A 19,979-nucleotide genomic window follows, 5' to 3' on the forward strand; every position below is an offset into this window, starting at 1 on the left:
AACTCTCTTAATTTTCGAGAGGTATAGGCAGGTCCATTATCTGTTTTGATTTGTTTTGGTATTCCCAGAGTAACAAATGCAAGGAGGAAGTGCTTTATGGTGTGCTGTATAGTTTCTCCTGGATGAGCTGACGCAAATATTGCTCCAGAAAGTGTATCGACTGGTACGTGCACATATTTTGACCTTCTAAAAGGTGGGCAGTGAGTTACGTCTGTCTGCCAGAGCTGGCAGCTGTTCAGGCCTCGGGGATTGAGTCCTGTCCCTGTAGATGGTATCTGGTAATTTTGGCAATTCGGGCATGTGGCGACAACAGCTTTTGCTTGATCTTTTGAAAGCTTGAACATTCTGATAAGGGCAGGTATAGTTTGATGATGAAATGCGTGTGACAACTTTGCCTGGGCAAAGATGTCAGGAACGTTAGCAGTTTCTATTGCCATGGTCAATGCGTCTGCTTTCCTGTTCCCTCCTGTGATGATACCTGGGAGGTTGGTGTGTGACCATTATATGGTAGGGTTGCTTCCTGTGAGAGATTAAGCGTGTTAATGCTGAAATCAATTGGTATAACTTTGGATTGGGAATCTCTTTGAGAAGAGCGTGCTCTGCTCTCATACCTATACCTTCAACATACGCCAAATCTGTGACCAGATTAAAGGGTTCATCTTTGAATTTCTCAAAGGCTCTGACAACAGCTGCTAACTCTGCAATCTGTGGAGATCCCTCCACTATTTGGGTGTCAGATTCCCATTTTTGGGTCTTAGGGTCCTTCCAGGTCATTACAGACTTGTGGGATGACCCTGAGCCGTCTGTAAAAATTGTTAGAGCTTTGAGAGGTGTTTTACTTTGGACTAATTTTGGGGTCAGATTAAAGGCTGCATCACGATTAAAAAGTTTATGTTTTGGGATATGGATGGAAATTTGGCCTCTATAGATATCTAGGGCGAACTGGAGATTTTCATTGGTCTGGAACAAATGCTCCAGCTCCCAAGTGGCCAGTGGCAAATATATGCATGTGAACGCACACCCAGCAAGAGAGCGGAGGCGAGTTCTGGCTTTTTTTATTAAATGTCCCATGATTTCCTGGAGGGTGGTAATTTTCCTTGAAGGTTGGTTGTTTGTAAAGATCCATTCCAGTATCAATAAAGGGTCTCAGAGTTAAAGATCCCATTGGAAAATCAGTCCATAGAACTGGGGTGCTTTTCTGAGAATGATGAATTGGAAAGGCAGGTTGGGCTCGAAGCGATGGGCTTGGCGTGAAGACAGGGCTTCTTGGACCTTGGTGATGGTGTCGCAGGCTTCTGTTGTGAGCGTGCATAGAGAGTCTAGGTCTTCGTTGCTACAGAGAAGGTTGAACAGGGGGGCAAGGTCCTCTGTTGTAATTCCTAGCAAGGGACATAGCCAGTTGATGGATCCGCACAGACTGCGTAAGGTCTCTCAGGGCTTTTGGGTCGTCTCGGATGGCGAGCTGCTGGGTTACAATGGTCCTTTCCCAGATACAGAATCCAAGATAAGTCCACGGGTTGGTGTACTGTATTTTGTCCTCATGGATCTTGAATCCTGCTTTTTCTATGGTTTCAATTGTCCCTTTAACTGCTTTTTCTAAGTAAGTTTTTTCTGATGCACAGACCACGATATCAACCATATAGTGGTAGATGATTGCCTCTGGAAATAGGTTCCGAACAGGAGACAGAATGTGAGCAACGTACCACTGGCATATGGTGGGCGAGATTTTTAATCCTTGGGGAAGATTACACCAATGATATCTTTTGAGTGGAGCCTCTCTGTTAAGAAAGGGAACGGAGAAAGCAAACCGTGGAGCGTCCTGGGGGTGCAGTGGAATGCTGAAGAAACAGTCTTTAATATCTGTGATGACAAGTGTCCAGTCTCGAGGCAGCATGGATGGTGAAGGCAGTCCAGGCTGGAAGGGGTGCATATCCTCGATGAACTCATTGATTTTGCAAAGGTCATGGAGGAACCTCCACCTGTCCGTCCCAGGTTTTTGCAGTACAAAGACTGGAGAGTTCCAAGGGCTGGTGGTCTCAACAATGTGACCTTTAGCGAGCTGTTCTTCCACAATGGCTTGTAGTGCGCGCAGTTTTACTTTAGAGAGGGGCCACTGATTGATCCAGATCGGGTCATGGTGTTTCCAGGTGAGCCGAAGGGTATCTGGTAGTACGCACTCCTCAGTGGCCCCAGTCAGAAATCCCGACTGGGAATACGTCGGGAAGCTCCCCATTGGGATAGAGCATCTCTGTCCCAAATGGTGATGGGGGCCCTTACCAGAAATGGGCAGATGGTTGCCAACTTGCCTTCAGGCCCTTCGACGAGGATGTTGTGCTTGCTCCGCATAGACACTGTGGCTCCACCAATCCCTGAAATCATGCCTGCTACCGGTTGTAGTTCCCAGTGTGCTGGCCATTCTGAGCGAGTGGTGATGGTCACGTCCGCACTGGTGTCCAGCATCACTGGTAGGTGGATCTTTTCTCCTCTGCAGGATAGACCACACTCGATGGTAGGCTTACTTGGTCCCACAACTTGTGCCCACATTGCTGTAGGGTTGAGAGGAAGCTGCTCCCTGTGATTCTTTGGGAGTAGAAAGGCTTGTGCGATTGGAGTTCCCCGTGACAGGAAAAATGGTAATTCTGTGCAGCACAGCTGGACCGAGATTTCTTGTCCCGGGTGCACTGTTTGTACTTCTGGAACAACAAAGATTTCCTCTGGGCCATGGAGAGTGTCACATATAATTAAAATGTTAAAAGGACCACCTTTTGGCCCATGCTTGCCGGTGGGAATATGATAAACATCCTTATTATTAAAGTCTATGGACAAAGCAGTTACCAACTGGCGCCGTGTTCCCATCTGTATCGCTCCGTGGGTTGTATCCTCTCCATGTGACCTGGAATCTGCTGGGATGATGCATAGTTGGGTCCGGAAGGCTTTTGATCTGTTGTCTTTGCACAGGGCCTGGCCACGATCTGCTGGAAGTTTCCCAAACGCTGCTGGTATCGCTGCTGGTTCTGGGGTCTTTGGTAGGTGTTACGGGGGTTTCTGGTAAGTGACCTGTCTGGACAGTCCTTTATAAAATGTCCGAAGTCTCCACAGTGATAATAGCAGGCCTGGTCTTTGGAGGTTACTACAGCAAATGCACCAGAAACTCCTTCTGCAACACCCTTAGCAACTGCTTGGGTCACTGTGTTTTCAGTGGACATATGACGTGTACAGCTTTCCACCATTTGCTCTATGGTGGGTTCTGTATCCCAAGGTAGGGCCCTCAGAATTGTTTTACATTGTTCATTTGCATTTGACAAGGCAAGCTTGCACAACAGTTCTTTTCTTGCCTCTGTGCTCTCTGTTGGGGAAGATGAAATAGCAAAGCCCTATAAATATGATGGCCTGGCAAAAGAATCAGAGAATACAGATATTGAGATGAAAACAAGGTTTGAAATACCAAACCTTAATCACTGAGCATCTCGAAAACAATAATACAGCCAAGCTGAAAGCAATCCCCCTTTCTGATGATCTAAAAGGTCAAATGGAATGTTCTGTATCACCCCCCAATGTATGGTTCATCCCATACCTGTAACCCTCCCCTGAAGTATCAGGTATCTGTAACCCCATTGGCCCAAGTCCTGTCCCAGCCCACCTTGAAGCCCCCTGATAAGGTGTGGCCGAGGGACCGGACGCTCTCTTGGACCTTCCTTTTGGGATGCCCACCTGGCACCCTCTCTCTCTCTCTCTCTCTCCACTCTCCCTGGGCCTGCCACGAGTTGCGGCTGGCAACTCCAAGCAAGGCCCTTCACCCTTTACAATAAACTATATGTTCTAAAGACCTGGCATCAGAGATCCCTCATCACCACCCATCCAAACCGTCCAGGAGCCCAGCCGTCCCCGCAGATTGGCACCCAACGCAGAAGACCGACCCCCACAGACCGGCAACCACACGTGTCTGAAGACCTCTTCAGCTTTTCTACCTGTGGGAGACTTCTCCATGGACGGTAACTAAATAACCAGTTGTAGCCTCCTAATCGGTGTCGTGAGCACGGCGTATCGTTGCTGGGCAGCGTGAAAGCCGGAGCTCTATAACTTTGCCGAGGCAGTCCTCGAGCACGGAGATTCGTTACCACGTAGCGAGTACCTGCAGCTCTCGGAGGAATTCGCCTGGCAATCCTCGAGCATAGGCAGCTGCTGCTGCGCGGCAGCTACCTAGAGCTCTCTGAGGAACCTCGCCGTGGCACCCTGCCACGTGCACCGAGCACAGGCGAGCACTGCTCTGCACTGCCCGCACTGAAGCTCTGAGTGGAGTCTGGAGGCCCCGAGCACGGAAAGACGTTCCTGAGCGACGCCTGAAACCGGAGCTCTGAGGGGGACCTCAAGCAGAATTGTGAGCGCCGACTGGAGTGCCTGGCCAGCCCCCCACGTCGGAGTTCTGAGTGAGGACCCTGCCCCTGCGATATCGAGGTGAGCTACACTGGTGTAAAAATGGGACAATCCCACTCTGCCCCTGATCGGGATCTCTATAAGGAACTTAAGCATTCTTTACGCTGCAGTAACAGTACTTTACCTAAGCAAGAGCTAAAAAACCTTTTAGAATGGACTCTAGTCAATTTCCCGAATGCGGACCGTTCAGCCGTCTTTACCAGAGACTTTTGGGACTCAGTTGGAAATAGACTCTTTAATAATATCTCACGCTGGGATTTGACTGGCGTTGACCTTCTCCCGGCGTGCAGAGCCTTGGTTGAGCTGTTTGCTGCACAGCAGAAGCCCGCGGCAGCCACTCAGCCGGACCACGCTGTCCCTGAAAATCCCCTCCACGCTGCCGCGGGTCCTCAACAGGGCACGCCCCCCTCCTCCCCCCCCCGCGCCACGCGGCTGCGGCGTCCGCGGCCCCTCCCCCCGCCCTCGCGGTCGAGGCACTGGTTGCCCCAGCCCCCCCACCGGACCCCGCGGCCCCTCCCGCCGCTCCCTCCATCCCCGCACCCCCCATTCCGTTCACCCCTGCCGTTCCGGTTGCCGCGGTTCCCACCCCCCGCTCCGGACCCATCATGTTGGGCCCCTCCTCTGCCTCCGCCCCAGCGAGCCCGCCCACCAATGTAATCGCGGTAACACCCGCTGCTGGCACCGCACCGGCCCCGCCCCCCCTTCCCCCGCGACCCTGGCTGTACCCCCCCTCCCCCCGCGAGTCCCGCCGCTCCCCCAGCCATGTGCTGTGCGTCCGTAGCCACCGCCATCGCCGGCCTCCTGCAGAGTCACGCGGCCACGCTTTTGCAAGCAGCGCAGGTTCCCCTCGCTGCCGCGGCGCTGGCGCTGCCTGACATCCCGCATGCATCCGCTGTTCCTTCGCCGCCGCTGCCTTTCACCGATTCCGGATCTACCGTGCTGACCACGACAGCGTCTTTTGTGCCGCGGGATGGAGCGGTCCAGCCCACCAAGCCGCCCCGTGCCTCCCGCGCTGTGGCTCCCCCACTGTTGTCACCACCCCCATCCGACATCCCCAGTGCAACGGTCCCGTGCCTCCCCGACCGCCCGGCCCCTGCCCCAGCCCAGCTTGCGAGCTACCAGCGGCTGAGTTCCGCGGCACAGACGCCGGCTGGCCCTTCACGCCCTGTCCCCGCTCTGCGGCGATCCCTAGCCAGCCCTCCCGTTCCTGCCACCGCTGCGGCTACGCCAGGGACCACGGCCACCACTGGGATCGCGACAGCAACCCAGCCCTCTGCCCCTGCACCCCCCAGTGCACCCCTGCCTGCAGCGCCGCTGCCGGCTCAGAGCGCCGCGGCACTGCCGCGGCCCGACCCGCCCCCATCGCACAGTGGCACTCCGGGGCTTCACGCCACAGCGCTGCCATCCCCTGAGGGCGGCAACGCCCTGGCGTTCCCTTCTGTGGCCACAGACGCGGTCCCTGCTGCGCTCCCCGAGGCGGCCGCCATGATGCCTCACCACGCGGATCCCGTGACACGCCCCCCGCATGCGCAGTCCCTGTGACCCTCGGAAGACCTGCCTCACACCGCGACACCGCCACCCCCCCATGCCGCCTCCGCCACGCCTTTGATCCAGCCTCCCGGTTCCCACATGCTCCATGCTGCAGTCTACCCCCAGCCGACATCACTGTGCCCTCCCACGCCAGCACCGCCGCTCCCAATTCCAGCCACAGGACACCAGCCCGTGCCGCCACAGCTTCCGGGTTCACCGCATCTACAAGTGTCTCCGCCCACACCACCAGCCCAGCCGGATTCTGTTACAGCCTCATCACAATTAGCCCCCACTGCAACGCGCCTCGCACAGCCTCTGGAAACCCCAACGCTACAGCCACCAGCAGTTCCTGCGCAGCCGAAGCCTTCAGCCAGCCTTCACCTGCCTCCATCGCCACCGAGTACCGTGCCTCCTCCCCCTGTGTCCCTGCCGCTGCCACCGCATCCTGCACCTGACCCAAGCAGGACTGGACTACAACCAAGCACACAAACCGTGCAACGAGAAGGGGGAGGGTCGAATGCGACAGCCACTTTGACAAATACAGGACACATAGAGAACTGTGTTGCATTTCCAAATGCCAACCCTCTTAATGCTGAAAAGTCACCAGCATCAATTGCAAATTCAGAAAATCCCCAGAAAAGTTTTGATAATCTTCAACTGACAGACTGGCATGAAATCACACGTGACATTTGCAAAGAGGAAAGCCTAAACCCTATAGCACTGCCTGTGATATTCAGCCAGCAAGCCGGTGGTCCCAGAACTTGGACAGCTATCCCATCTCATGAGGTGAAAGAATTGCGAAAAGCAATAAAGGACAATGGTATCTCCTCTCCATATTTTAGACAACTGCTGAAAAGTACCCTGGAAGGACATACACTCACACCAAATGACTGTAAAAATCTTGCTGGTATAATTCTTACAGACTCACAGTATATACTATGGGAACTTAAATGGAAGAGACTGCTTACAGGGGTACTAAACACTTATAGACAATGTACTGATGCAGACCTCCGTGTCCTCACCCTGTCTAAGCTAAGAGGTGACCCACCTGATGACCAGAATGAAAATCAAGTGAATTTACCCAGAATGGTGTTAGATGACATCAAAAAGATGGCTCGCAAAGCTTTTTTGCAAGTCCAGCCTGCAGGAACTTTTGAAAAAGCCTACAATCTAATTAGTCAAGAGTCATCTGAACCATTCACCTCATTTGTGGACCGGGTGATCCAAGCAGCAGAGAGACAATGTGGCGATGATATAGCCCGTCCAATAGTGATACGGGACATCATTGAAAATAATGCAAACGCGGAATGCAAGAGAGTCATCAAAGCCCTGGGAAAAGAAAGACCTACAGTGCCTGAAATGATTGATGCCTGCAACAAAATTGGGAGCCCACAGCATGTAGCAACAGTTCGAGTAAATGAACTTGGAGAAACTCTAGGAGAGAAAACTGAAAGGGTTCTTACAGCACAGGTAGCGCAAGCAAAAGCACAGGCGGCACAAGCAGAAGCATGAGACCAAAAACTTACTGAAATCCTAACTGCCTTGCATCTAAGGTCCCAGCAAAGAACGTGAAGCCCGCTGACACCCTCACATCAGCCAGTACTTCCACAAGTACAAACCGAGAAGCAAGCACCCATACCTGAGCTGCGCAGAATCATCAGGAGAAAGTGATCTGCCAGGAACAGCTCAAGAAAAGAATGAAGTTTTATCGTTTGCACGCGTGCATGTTGCTTTTGTTCTTTTGTTCTAGTGTCTGATAATGTTTTTAATTGTCTTTTCCAATGCCTTTCCCATAGCATATATTCTGCTGGGGAAAGAAGTCAGTGAGCAATGTTTTTAACATGGTGAGGTATCAAAACATGTGCCGAGAAGAGAGGCACGGCTGTGGGGGTGGGGGGAGTCGCGGTGGGCTGCACAGAGGTGTTGGAGTGAGGCGGGACAGACCCGATAGAAACCGACGCAGTTACACCCAAACATTGAGCAGGGGGACGGTGCAAGCAGCATGCCGTGTATTGTGCAACTGGGAGAGCGGAATACGCACTTGCCGCGTCTGGGGGGGCAGCCGAGGGGTGGGTGGGCTCCGTGCTCTCCGTGGGCGCGGAGAGGGTGGGTGGGTGCAGCGCGATTTCCGTGTTCCCCTTGCCAGGAAGTGTGGCTGAGGGTAAGGCGGTCCCAGGACAGGCGTTAGGACAAGGAGAAAGCAGAGGATAGGATTCAGAGATGGAGAGAGGAATGTTATCTGGCAAATTAGCATTTGAAGAGACAGTGTCTGGTGAGGGAGATAAGGATGGAATGCCCTGAGCAGGGGAAGTCTGCAGAGAAATTGAGCTCTTTATATTTGTCTTTTCAACCGCTTTAGTAATAGTGTGAAAGAGAGGTAGAAACCGAGTTACAGAAAAGTCTTCATTAGTTTGGAGAGTGTATATTCTTGTCCCTACTGTGTCCCAAAAAGAATCTAAACCAATAGTGTGTGTGTTAGTGTCTGGAAACTGGGAAATAATCCATTTTATAATTTTTTTCAAGTTAGCTTTTGAAAGACTGCTTTTAGAGAAAGAGAAGCTGTTAACAGGATTTCTAGGATTTGTAAATAAAAGTCTCTCTCGTTCTGGGATCGTTTTAATTTACTAGGTTTTGATCCCATTCCAGTATAGTTCCCTTACCCCCCCCGCCCCCAGCAGTAGGAAAGAAGAAAAAAAAATCAAAAAAAATCAAAAAAGGACCCAAGGTAAAAGAGCACCAAAAAGGCTGTTTTAAAACTTACACTTCTTCAGCCGAATGTGGGTCAAGGACTGCTGGGTGGGTGGTCTGCCGTGTCCAACTCCTGAGGATCTCATCCCAGATGGCAATATGCAGGTTCGTCAGACACCTCTTCTGATATTTTCTTCTATAACAGAGAACTTATCTTCAGGAGGTTATAGCAAGCCAAGGCAGTGGCAATTCAAGAAGAATTCTGCTCCCTGGGGTGCAGGACACCAATACTCCAGTTCGGTCACCACATATTGTGGCCTGGGGTTCCCGGGGTCCATCCGACCCCGGCTGCCATATGTGTCCCGGATAGTGATGTCCAGCTAAGCACAACCTGTCCAGGTCCCTCAGGCAAGCTCCCAGCTGCAGGCAATCTTAGCAAGCAGCTCAGCTCTTAAGTGAGATCAGGTCTTTGGTGAATTCAGCTCTTCAGTGATTTCAGCTCTTTGCTTGCTAAGGTGCCCCGGGCAGACGCAGGGGGAGAGAGAGGAGAAGGCTGTATGAGGTTCCACAGCGGTGTCTTTATTGGCAGCTCCTGTGAAGGGTTTCAGTGACAGCTCTTCTGCCGAACTGGGCAGAAATGGGGGTTTATAAAGGGTACAGGGGTTTTAGGAATTGGTCCAATAGTAAGGGTCGAGGCAAATATGACCTATGGTCTTACAGAGAGATAACAAGGGTCTGCAGGTGGAAGAGGGGCTACTTTGGTCCAGTCATCATGACTAGGCATTTCTTATCTTAGGCAAGTGACCGCCAGGGAAGCCTTGCAGGGCCTGTGGCTGCTACAGGTTAGGGCCTCCAGGGATGGGTGTGGAGCACTGCCTCCACTATGCCCATGACTGGCACCACCACAGGGCTGGGATACTGTCTCTAGTGCGGGGTGGGGGGGGGGAAGTTTACTATCTCGCCTGGGCAAGGCCCGACCTGCCCCCTCCCCCCACACATGCACTCCAAAATGTCTCGAGACATCAATCTTTCCAGTCTCTCACATATATTATAGATGAAATTTTGAATCAGAAAAGAAATAAGAAATTTTTCATGTGGTTGTAATAATATTGAAAATTAAATTGTATTTAGACAATGTACAGTAGTATTTTAGTTTTTTCAGTATGAGAGAAGGAAAATATTTAATGATTCACTGTTCATGTATGATTTTTGACCATTGGCAGAGAAATTGTGGTTTTCAGTTGGCACCTATATTTTTATTTATACTGTTTAGTAGTTTCAGGAAATATTAATATTTGTTAAAATATCTTAGGGTTTGACCTTCATTTGAGATTAAATTTAACCTAATGTTTATCTTTGTTTTTATTTCTTTAAGGCCCTATTGAATTTCAGGAATGTAACACATCCAGTGCAGTTGAAGGTGAGTTGTTGTAGCATAGTTATTTACCTAAGAATCCTGTAGATAGGACATGAGGGTGAGGAGAGAAGGATAGTCACATGTTAATTTCTATATTCCAATAGACCAAAAAGCTGGGTTTTTTTTAAGAAACAAAATTACATGGAAATGAAACCTACAATACTTTATGAGGGTAAGTTTAGATTAGCTATGAGGAAGAAATTATTTGCTGTGAGGATGGTGAGGCGCTGGCACAGGTTGCCCAGGAAAGCTGTGGCTGCCCCATCCCTGGAAGTGTTCAAGGCCAGGTTAGATGGGGCTTGGAGCAACCTGGTCTAGCAGAAGGTGTCCTTGCCCATGGCATAGGGTTGGAACTAGATGATCTTTAAGGTCCTTTCCAACCCAAACCATTCTGGGTTTCCATGATAAGCCTTTTGACTGAAGCAAAGGAGATGCATGTTCAGAAACTACTCTCACATTCCATTTGTCATTGTTTTGAGCAGGATATAACACAGAAAGGAACTAAATCCCAGACTAGCATTTAAAAATAATTTTGAAGCAATTTTTTCTCTATTAAACTATAAGATATGGCTGAATTTATAGCTACCTGATTTGTGAGAAATTTTGAGTTATTTCACCCTGAAAATTTCTAAAAGAGATTCCCTATGTGCTGTGTAATGTATTTCTGTAAATGGGAATACTGAGGGTTTTTTAATGACGTGCTCAAATTGTCCATTGTTAAATTATAGAAAACAAATTATTTCCACCATTTTGCTTAAAGGCTTGAAGTAGGTAGTATCTTACATCAAAATAAAACTTAAGACTAGTTGGATTGGATGCTTGCACTTGGTCATTTTGTTTCAAGTTTGGCAGTCTACTTTGATTCAGAAAAAAATGGGGACAGAAGCAAACATGGCAGTAAGTCTGATGGAATATTTAAATTTATTTTTAGTATATGAAATGGATATGAAAGCAAACTTTTTTCTTTACTAAAGCTACATATATCCCGTACTAAAAATAAGGAAGAAAAGATAGAGAGAAGGCACATTTCCAGACTCAGTGGAAGCCAGCATTAGAGCTGGCTACAGCACTGGGAAATAATGAACTCGGCATCAGCTGGGAAGCCAAGAGATGTTAGGTTTTACAGGACCAAGATCCTACTTTTTAGGAGAGACAGGGGCTTGCAGGTATCAAGAAAATGCAGGGAAATAAGAACAGGGTAGAACTGCAGTAGCTGAGAGAGACAGGATTCAGTTTCTGACCCAAGTCCATTAGCTATTCAGGATTGGCTGGATCAATAGCTCCTGTTGAGCTTCTGTGAGCAGAGACCCTTTCCTCAAATCTGGCAGTGCATCCATCTTCCATAAAATAAGTGGCAGTCTAGCATACCCAGCTTGGAGAATTGGATGTAAAATAAAGATGAGTTTTATAAAGGCTTATGTTATTAATGTGTTGCTTGAACCATATTTTACATTTTTTTATGAAGCTGATGTGTTTTAACCTCAGTAGGCAACTCAGCCCCACAGAGCCACTTACTCTCCTCCGGTGGGATGAGGAATAGAATCAGAAGGGTAAAAGTGAGAAACCTAGTGGGTTGAGACAAGACAGTTTCGTAGGAAAACAAAAGCTGTGTGTGTAAAAAAAGCAAACCAAGGAATTAATTCACTCACTTCCCATGTGCAGGCAGGTGTTCAGCCACCTCTGTGGGAGCAGGGCTTCATCATGCATAGCAATGAGAAGACAAATGCCATCACTCTGAACATCCCCTTTTTCTCCTCCTTCCCCTAGCGTTATTACTGAACATGATACTATAGGGTCTGGAATATCCTTGTGGTCAGTTGCAGTCAGCTGTCCGAGCTGTGTTCTCTCCCAACTTCTTGTGTACCCCCAGCCTAACCACTGGTCGGGTGGAATGAGAAGCAGAAAAGGCCTTGGCTCTGTGTAAGCCCTGTGCAGCAGTAATGAAAACATCCCTGTGTTATCATCACTGTTTCGAGGACAAATACAAAACACAGCCCCATACCAGCCACTGTGAATTAAATTAACTCTCTTCCAGCCCAAACTGGCACATTATGCTACTGAACAACATAATGGAATAATTTTCTCTTATTCTTTTGTTCACTTAGTTTAGGTCCATACCTACCTCCACTGTTAGATTTTTGTATCACTTGTCATTGCAGCATTTAAAAGGTCTTGGCACTGGTATGCACCAGTGTCTGACATTGACATATATACTCATTTATTTGATCTTTAAATTAAAAGTGTTTGCTTCACAGGGATAAAACCACGAAAGAGGAAGCCATTTGGTTTATCAGGGATTATGAAAAAAGAAAAAGACACTGAGTCCATGTAAGTATATTTCCAGGTTGAAACCTTGTCATATATGAAAACTAGCTGATGTGTAACAAAAAAATGGCTTTATAACAGAAGTTTAGAGGAGCGCCATGAATATTAAAACATTGCATCTATTTAACATTTTTCTAACTAAGGATCTTAAGGAAACCTACTCGTGTTTCATTCTGTCCTCTGCAGAGGTAAGTAGTTATCCCTTGTTCGACATTTCAACATTGTAGATAATACGATTTTTATGTGTACTTCTCATTAAATACTAGCTCTGTATGTGGAAAAAATACTGTATGTCCGTGTTTGCAGAATTGAAGCATTATTTATTTTTTAGAAAAACTTTTGTGTTCTGCATAGAAAGACAGAAGAAACTTTGCAGTTTTTTTCAGTAAATCATGCGCACATTGATTTCTGAAAGACCATCACTCTAACTCATGATTGATATCCCACCATGACAAGTTGACCCTGGTTGGATGCCAGGTGCCCACCAAAGCTGCCCTTACACTCCCCTCCTCAGCTAGACTGGGGAGAGAAAATATAACAAAAGGTTCATGAGTTGAGATAAGGACAGGGAGAATCACTCACCAATTGCCGTAACAGGCAAAACAAACTTGACTTGGAGAAATTAATTGACTTTATTACCAATCTAATCAGAGTAGGATAATGAGGATAAACCAAATTGTAAAACACCTTCCCCTCACCCCTCCCTTCTTTCCAGGCTCAACTTCACTCATCATTTTTTCTACCTCCTCCCCACAGGGGAACAGGGAAAGGGGGTCTGTACTAGTCTGAAAGCAAACCAGCAGGAGATTCCAAGTCAGAAGTACAATTTAATAGGAAAATTACAATAAAGGCAATAATACAGAAACACTGGCTTAAACTGACAGAGTCAGAATACAACCTGTCGCCCTATTGGTCAGGTGGTGGTAGCAGTCCGATTAGATGGTGGCTACAGTCCAATTGGGATGATGGATGTGGTTTTGTTGAAGTGGTGATCTTGTAGAAATGTCTGGTCTTTCTCTGGAGGCCCAGTGGTAGTTATCAAGCTCTTGTCCTCTGGAAATCCAGTGGGTAGTGCCCCCATAGTGTTCCAAGCCTCAGATTATATACAGGTCAGAATGTTTGGTTCCTCCCCCTGGGCGAGGCACTTCACAATGGGATAATATAATACTATGAGTCATGCTGGGATACCTTGATGGCCCATTAGCAGAGATGGCCACCTCAGGGTCCCAGCTGTTTCCCTGGAGGGTGTTATCAGGGCAGAGTCATGGAGAAGATAAAGGACACTGGTTGCAGATGGGGGGTGCTAGTTTTCTTTAAGTTAGCTCCAGCCCTGCAGTGTCAGCCTCCCTGCTCCTTTTTGACCTGACTGAATCCAGTTCCATGTCGCTGCCACATTGTGGGATGGTCCCAAGCAGCGGCAGCAAAAGGGTCAAAAAAACCCAAACCAGCAGTGTCAGACAAGCCCCCATCCCCTCCTCAGTAAGTGGCAGGTGGCTGGAAAACCTTGTGGAGTGGGTCAGACTTCCTGGAGTGGCATGGCAGCTGTGGGAGTGGCTGGAACTCGTGGACAGTGGGTCCAACTCCTCCTGGGCAAACGCCAGGTCCAAACCCTCCTTGGTGAAACCGCAGGCAGTGGGACTAAAACGTACTGTGAAATTCGCCAAAAACCAGTTTTGGTTTGTGAAATGCAACCTCACGGGTTGCAACTCAAAGATGTGAGAAATGAAGCCCACTCCTCAGCTGAATTTTAAAAAATTGAATAAAGGATAATAAAGAACCAAATCAATAAAGCAAAAGCAACAGCACTGGGTGTGTAGCCGTAGCCAGAGGCACACTGGCTAACCATAGCAAACCTTCTTATATACCCTTTCTATTGCATCAGTCAAATACATATTCATAAACAATTATACATATTGAAACATTTCTTCAAACTAGTTTGCATATTGCAGGAACTTTTTAGCATGGCCCCTTCTCTGATCCGCATTTTTAGAGCATGTGCAGTAATCTTGGTTGTGGTTTCATAGGTTGAAAATGCAAGATGTGGCTGGGGGTGTGTATTCTATTGCCATCTGTTAGAACCAGGTGGGGGAGTTATCTTCTGTTAATTGGGCCACCTGTTAAAACCAGGTGGAGCAGTTTTCTTTATCTCTTCCACGACCCATCCTGCCTCCGGGGAGATATCTTCTGTTAATGGGCCACTGAGTGTCACTGCATGACTGATAAAATTTCATCATCCCATTGTGAGATGCTCTGCCCAGGGGGAGGAACCAAGCGTTCCTACCTGGATATAATCGGAGATTTGGAACACCACAGGCAGCCTTTTCCCACTGGATTCGCAGAGGAGCAGCTTTCTTTTCCACTGGATTCCCAGAGGAAGACCAGGCCCATCTACACCACCACTGGACCTACAGAGAAAAATTACACCCTTCTACAGGATCACTGCTTCAACAGAACCACATTTGCCACTCCATGAGGACTGCAGCCACCATTTAATAGAACTGCTACCAGCACCCTGACCAACAGGGTGTCAGGTCGTATTCTGACTCTGTCAGTGTTGGTTTTTATTACTGCATTTTTATTTTTATTTTTCCTAATAAAGATCTGTTATTCCTACTTCCATATCTTTGCCTGAGAGCCCCTTAATTTTAAAATTATAGCAATCCGAACGGAGGGGGTTTACATTTTCCATTTTAAGAGAGGCTCCCACCTTCCTTAGCAGACACATCTTTTCGAACCAAGACGTGGTTTTGAGGGTCATGTGTCACCTCCGCACAATGGCCCCCTGTTCCATGGTTTCAGCAGGTGACAGTTATTGATAGTTGAAGTAGCAGTAGCAGGTGTCCCCATCACATCTGTTCCTCAAATGTTATCTGACCACGCAGACGGTTTAGCTATTTTAGTTTTTGCAAGTTAACTACAAGTACTGTAAATCAATATCAGGTACTTCACAGATGTCTGAGTTATTTTAATTATTGCCAGTTAGCTACAAAAATAAAAGCATTAGTCATTATTTCACAACTATAGCTACTTCTGCAAAAGTTAACATTATATTATAATGCACAACATATAGCATTCACTTTAATATTTGCGAAAGCCAAAACTATGATATGTGTTTATCACAAAGACGTGCCCAAGGCAACCCCGAAGAGAACAAAAGACAACTCTCTGTGTGTGCGTTTCCTCTTTTTAAAGTGACTCAGGACCTCCTCCTTTCCATGAACTGGGGTAAAGCACTCCAGTTCTGCTTCTGGTCCCCGGGTCTCAAAGAGACAGTAAAACAGACTGTAGATGTGTCACCAAACTGCAAGAAAAACAAAAACTGCCCAGCAACATTTTTTGTATTAGAGAATCAAGGCATTACTTTATTCTGGCCAGGATGTTGTTCTGGCCAGGATGTGCAACAGAAATAATTTCATCCACACATTGCCTGGGTTGTGCAAAGAAAATCCTTCTATCACACATCCTTTTTACCAGATTTTTCACATATTTGTGCAGTCAAAACCCAGAGAAATTCATTAGTTCAATGTTCATTGGTCCCCAATAACACAGTTCTTAGTATTTGGTTTCCTATTGGTTATTGATCCCTTAGCCTTCGATGTTAATTAGGTTCTCATTCTTTTTTCTCTTATCTCTCTTTTTTTCAGGCCAGGTGTCTCGAACTATGCCAGGGATTATGTTTGGAGTTGATGTTTGTTTATGATCGTTAATGGTCATTATTTTTTGTCTATCTTCTGTGCTACTCCCAGTTTGTTGAGATGTTTATGTCATCACGCCTTGAGTGATCAAACAGTCCTTTGAAAAGAAACTTTAAATTCTTTTCCCTGGGGCAAAGGTGAAAAACACCCTGACTAAAGTAATATTAAAAGTGTTATACTTGGTATCATTTCCTACAGATGTTTCGCAGAAAATATGGAGTACACATGTTTGCGTCACCTAGGTGTCACGGGAAGAGCGGAAGCTTCAGACAAGCCCTGCCTTAGCCTCAGATTTCGGCAACAATTTAAATTTAAGGAATCACTCTTGTCCGCAAGTACTAATCATGGCAAAACAGATCTATTTATAGAAATGAATTATTTATTAAACAGACAAGCGGTAACAGATGAAAGATCTTAATCAGAATTACTATACAGTATAAAACTAAAGAACTACTAGTCGATTATAGCATAACATAAAGCAGCGCACTGTATCAAGGTACCTGTCATAGTCGGGGAGATGAAGAGACAACACGATATCAGAATTCATACAGCACAGAGAGTTTTAAGGACGTTCACAGCTCTTTTATAGGCTATTCAAAAGACGCCGCGTTCAAACCTGATTGGCTATGATTTCCTTACCACCTAGTTCACTGGCCAGTAGCTACCTGCTTACTTTTTTGTCAGGGATTGGCTGGCATCCACTCTGTAGCTAAATCCCTCCTTCTCTCAGTACAGCCCACAGTCCATCTGCTGCCGTCATAGTTCCCCCTTTCTGTTTTCAAAATATAAAAGCCGTGTTCATCATCTCTCTGCAGGGCTCCTTGCAGAAAGGACAACAAACACGGTAAAAGGAGAATGAAATTTTTCACTAAACTCGTCAAGCTTAATCTTTCTAGTTATTGGTGTGTTTCATCAAAATTTTTATGATCATGTCCAAGAGCTACCAAAGGCACAATTCTACTGGGTGGCACACCACAGCTTAATTACTTAAAATTTAAAACTTGAATGTTATACATAAACTAACTCAAAAACTGCCAGGGCTCACCCCCAGATTGGGGTGACCCCGAGAGGTGGAAAAGTCTCTCCTCCAACCTGTGCCTTCAAAGAAAGACTCAGTAGTCTTCAGTCGTCCGGTCTCAAGGTAGTTTATTGTATGTTATCTAAAAGATTTTCTTCCTGAACTGCTGCGGTCCATTCAGCAGGTCAGACAAAGGCACGCACACACACACTGATGCTGTCTCTGACACCCTCTGACTGCCCAGGGGGCTGGTGCCATCTTTTATATCATACATTACGTGTTAAATGTTTATAGTTTTTCCCCAATGCCTATTACCTATATTGAATGGTGACTTTCTACTTTAAACCAATCTGTGAGTGCCAACATCACCATGAACATGGAGGTTAGGAAGGAGAAAGAAAGAAGACAGGGCACGCCCAAATCCCTCCATCTTAGAACTTCTGACCCCCATGTACAAAACTCAGACCCCTCTGTACAAGTCCTAAAACCCCCCTGTACAGCACTCAAAGATTCTTCCTTTCACTTTGTGACTACTTCTACTATAATATCTAAACTTTTGTGATTTCTTGTTCTTCCTGCAAGGTTGGTAAATTGTTCCATGGATCAGATTCAAAGCCACAGGGTTTCCAGCTGCATGCCAGGGTCTCAAATGCTTCTGACCTGGGCCCGGAACATCCAAGAGTGTCTGAGGGACACTTTGGGTTCTGACAAAAAACAATCAGAGTTAACATTTAAAACTATCAGAGGTAGCATTTATTTTTGCTAGTAATGTCCTTAAAGTGTCCTACTCTTGAGGTCCAGGTGAAGTCACAGGTGAGTTATCATCCCAAAGGTCTCAGATTTCCATCCAGCTGGTGCAGAGGGTTGTTTTGGTCACTGCTCTATGGCATCTGCTGAGGGGCCATCAGGGAGGCATTGTTGGTTGCAGTCCAGAGCAGAGCGTAGAGCAGGTCGCACACACTGAGCAGGTACCCATCAAATACTGGCATCTGTGGAAATATATGCATACCTGCGCCCCCAAGTGACAAGATCCCAAGGGCCTTCCCATTTGTTAGTAATGAGGTCTCGTACCAATACCTTAGGTTTAGGTAACTGGACGTTACTAGAGGACTGTAATGATAAGAAATTATTTAAGATGACAGGGTTTTGGGAGTTTTGCAATATTGTTAGATGGTTTAAAGTGTACAGGGCTTTGGCCACCCTACTCTGTGGAATCTCACCACACATCCCCCTTTTCTGTTTTTCAAGGACATGCTTTACAGTTCCATGTGCACGTTTAACAATTGTTTGTCCTGTAGGGCAATGAGGAATACCTGTGTGGTGTGATACACCCTAGAGTTGTAAAAACTGTCGAGTGTTCTGTGATATGCATGCAGGATGATTATCAGTTTTTATAGTGTGAGGGATGCCTAGGGCAGCAAAGGCTAGTCACCAATGTGCGATGGCACCATGACTTCTTTTTCCAGTGTGAACTGAGGGCCATATGGCAGATGAAAAAGTGTCTATTGAAACGTGAACATATTTTAAGCGACTAAATTCTGAAATGTGTGTGACATCTGTTTGTTAAACTTGTAAGGCTCGTAGACCATGGGGGTTAACCCCCATCTGCAGTGGTGCAGTGTGGCCTTGACAATCAGCACAAGTGTTAACAATATTGAGTGCCTCTGTATTTGTTAACAAGAATTGTCATTGTAGAGCTCAAACACCTTGATGGAAAATGGCATGTGATGCTCTTGCTTGTGCTAGCATATCTGGCTGTGTCACTGTCCAGGCAGGGCTAGATAGCCAATCAGCCTGCGCATTACCTTCAGCAATAAAGCCTGGCAAGTTTGTATGACTCTGAATATGCAAAATGTAGTAAGGACATGTTCTGGCTTGGATTGTGTGCCATAAAGTTTTTAGCAATTTAAATGAAGCAGCATTACCAATTTCTTTTAGCAGTGCTTGGTCTAATCTTTGTGTGATGTCTATAACATAGGTGGAATAGGTCACAATATTTAAAGGAACATGAGGAAAATGTTAAAAAGCCATGGCTACAGTACGTAATTTAAGTAACTGAGGTGATCTACTATTGTGACCTCCTAGTGTCTGCCAACTGTTATCATCTTTCCAGGTCATGATGGCTTTTGCTGTTTTTCCAGACCCATCAGTGAAAACTTTGAGACTTTTCAGGGGTGTGTGCTTGTGCAGTGGTTTCAGGGATAACACAGTGGTCTCGCTTAATCGCAACAATTTGTGGCTGGGTAAGTGATAGGCAATTTTCCCTGTATAGTTTTGCAAAGTACTTTGTAGTGGTGTTCTATTTGCAAAGCACCATTCAGAATATTCCTGTTGTACTGGTATAACAATTTTTGAGGGGTCTTAGCATTTAACTGAAAACACCTTAGACGGCATTTGATAATTAACTGTGCAAGTAGTTCAAAAATAGTAGGTGCTGTCTTTTTAGGTCAGTGGGGCAAAAAGATCTATTCTAAAATGTGTAGTGAGTCAGACCACTGTGTGTCCCATTGCCCACTGATTCCTGTAGGATTGTCTGTAGGATTGTCTCAGTTTGGAAAGACAGGTGTCTGCTAAAGAGGGCAGGAGCCTCCCCTGAAATGGAAAAATGTAGACCCCTTCCCTCCGAATCGTTATAAATTTGAAATTAAGAGGGGCTCTCAGGCAAAAATATGGGAGCAGGAATAACAGTTATTTATTAGGGAAGAAAATAAAAAGATAAAATAAACAATGCAGTAAACTAGAACAACACTGACAGAGTCAGAATACAACCTGACACCCTGTTGGACAGGGTGTTGATAGCAGTCCAATTGGAATTGTGGCTGCAGTCCTTCTGGAGTGTCAGGTGTGGTTCTGTTGGAGTAGTGATCCTGTA

The 19,979-nt window shown here is 46.6% G+C and overlaps 1 protein-coding gene across 1 annotated transcript in view; it reads left to right on the forward strand.

Annotated features, from left to right (window-relative positions):
• LOC128822731 (F-BAR domain only protein 2-like) overlaps window positions 1-19,979 on the forward strand; it is a 195,170-nt gene that overhangs the window by 143,886 nt on the left and 31,305 nt on the right. The window contains 2 exon segments of the mRNA XM_054004544.1: window positions 10,028-10,072; window positions 12,325-12,397. Of these exon segments, the coding sequence (XP_053860519.1) occupies window positions 10,028-10,072; window positions 12,325-12,397 (118 nt within the window).

Source organism: Vidua macroura (assembly GCF_024509145.1).
Source record: "Vidua macroura isolate BioBank_ID:100142 chromosome W unlocalized genomic scaffold, ASM2450914v1 whyW_random_scaffold_38, whole genome shotgun sequence".
Taxonomy (NCBI): Eukaryota; Metazoa; Chordata; class Aves; order Passeriformes; family Viduidae; genus Vidua; species Vidua macroura.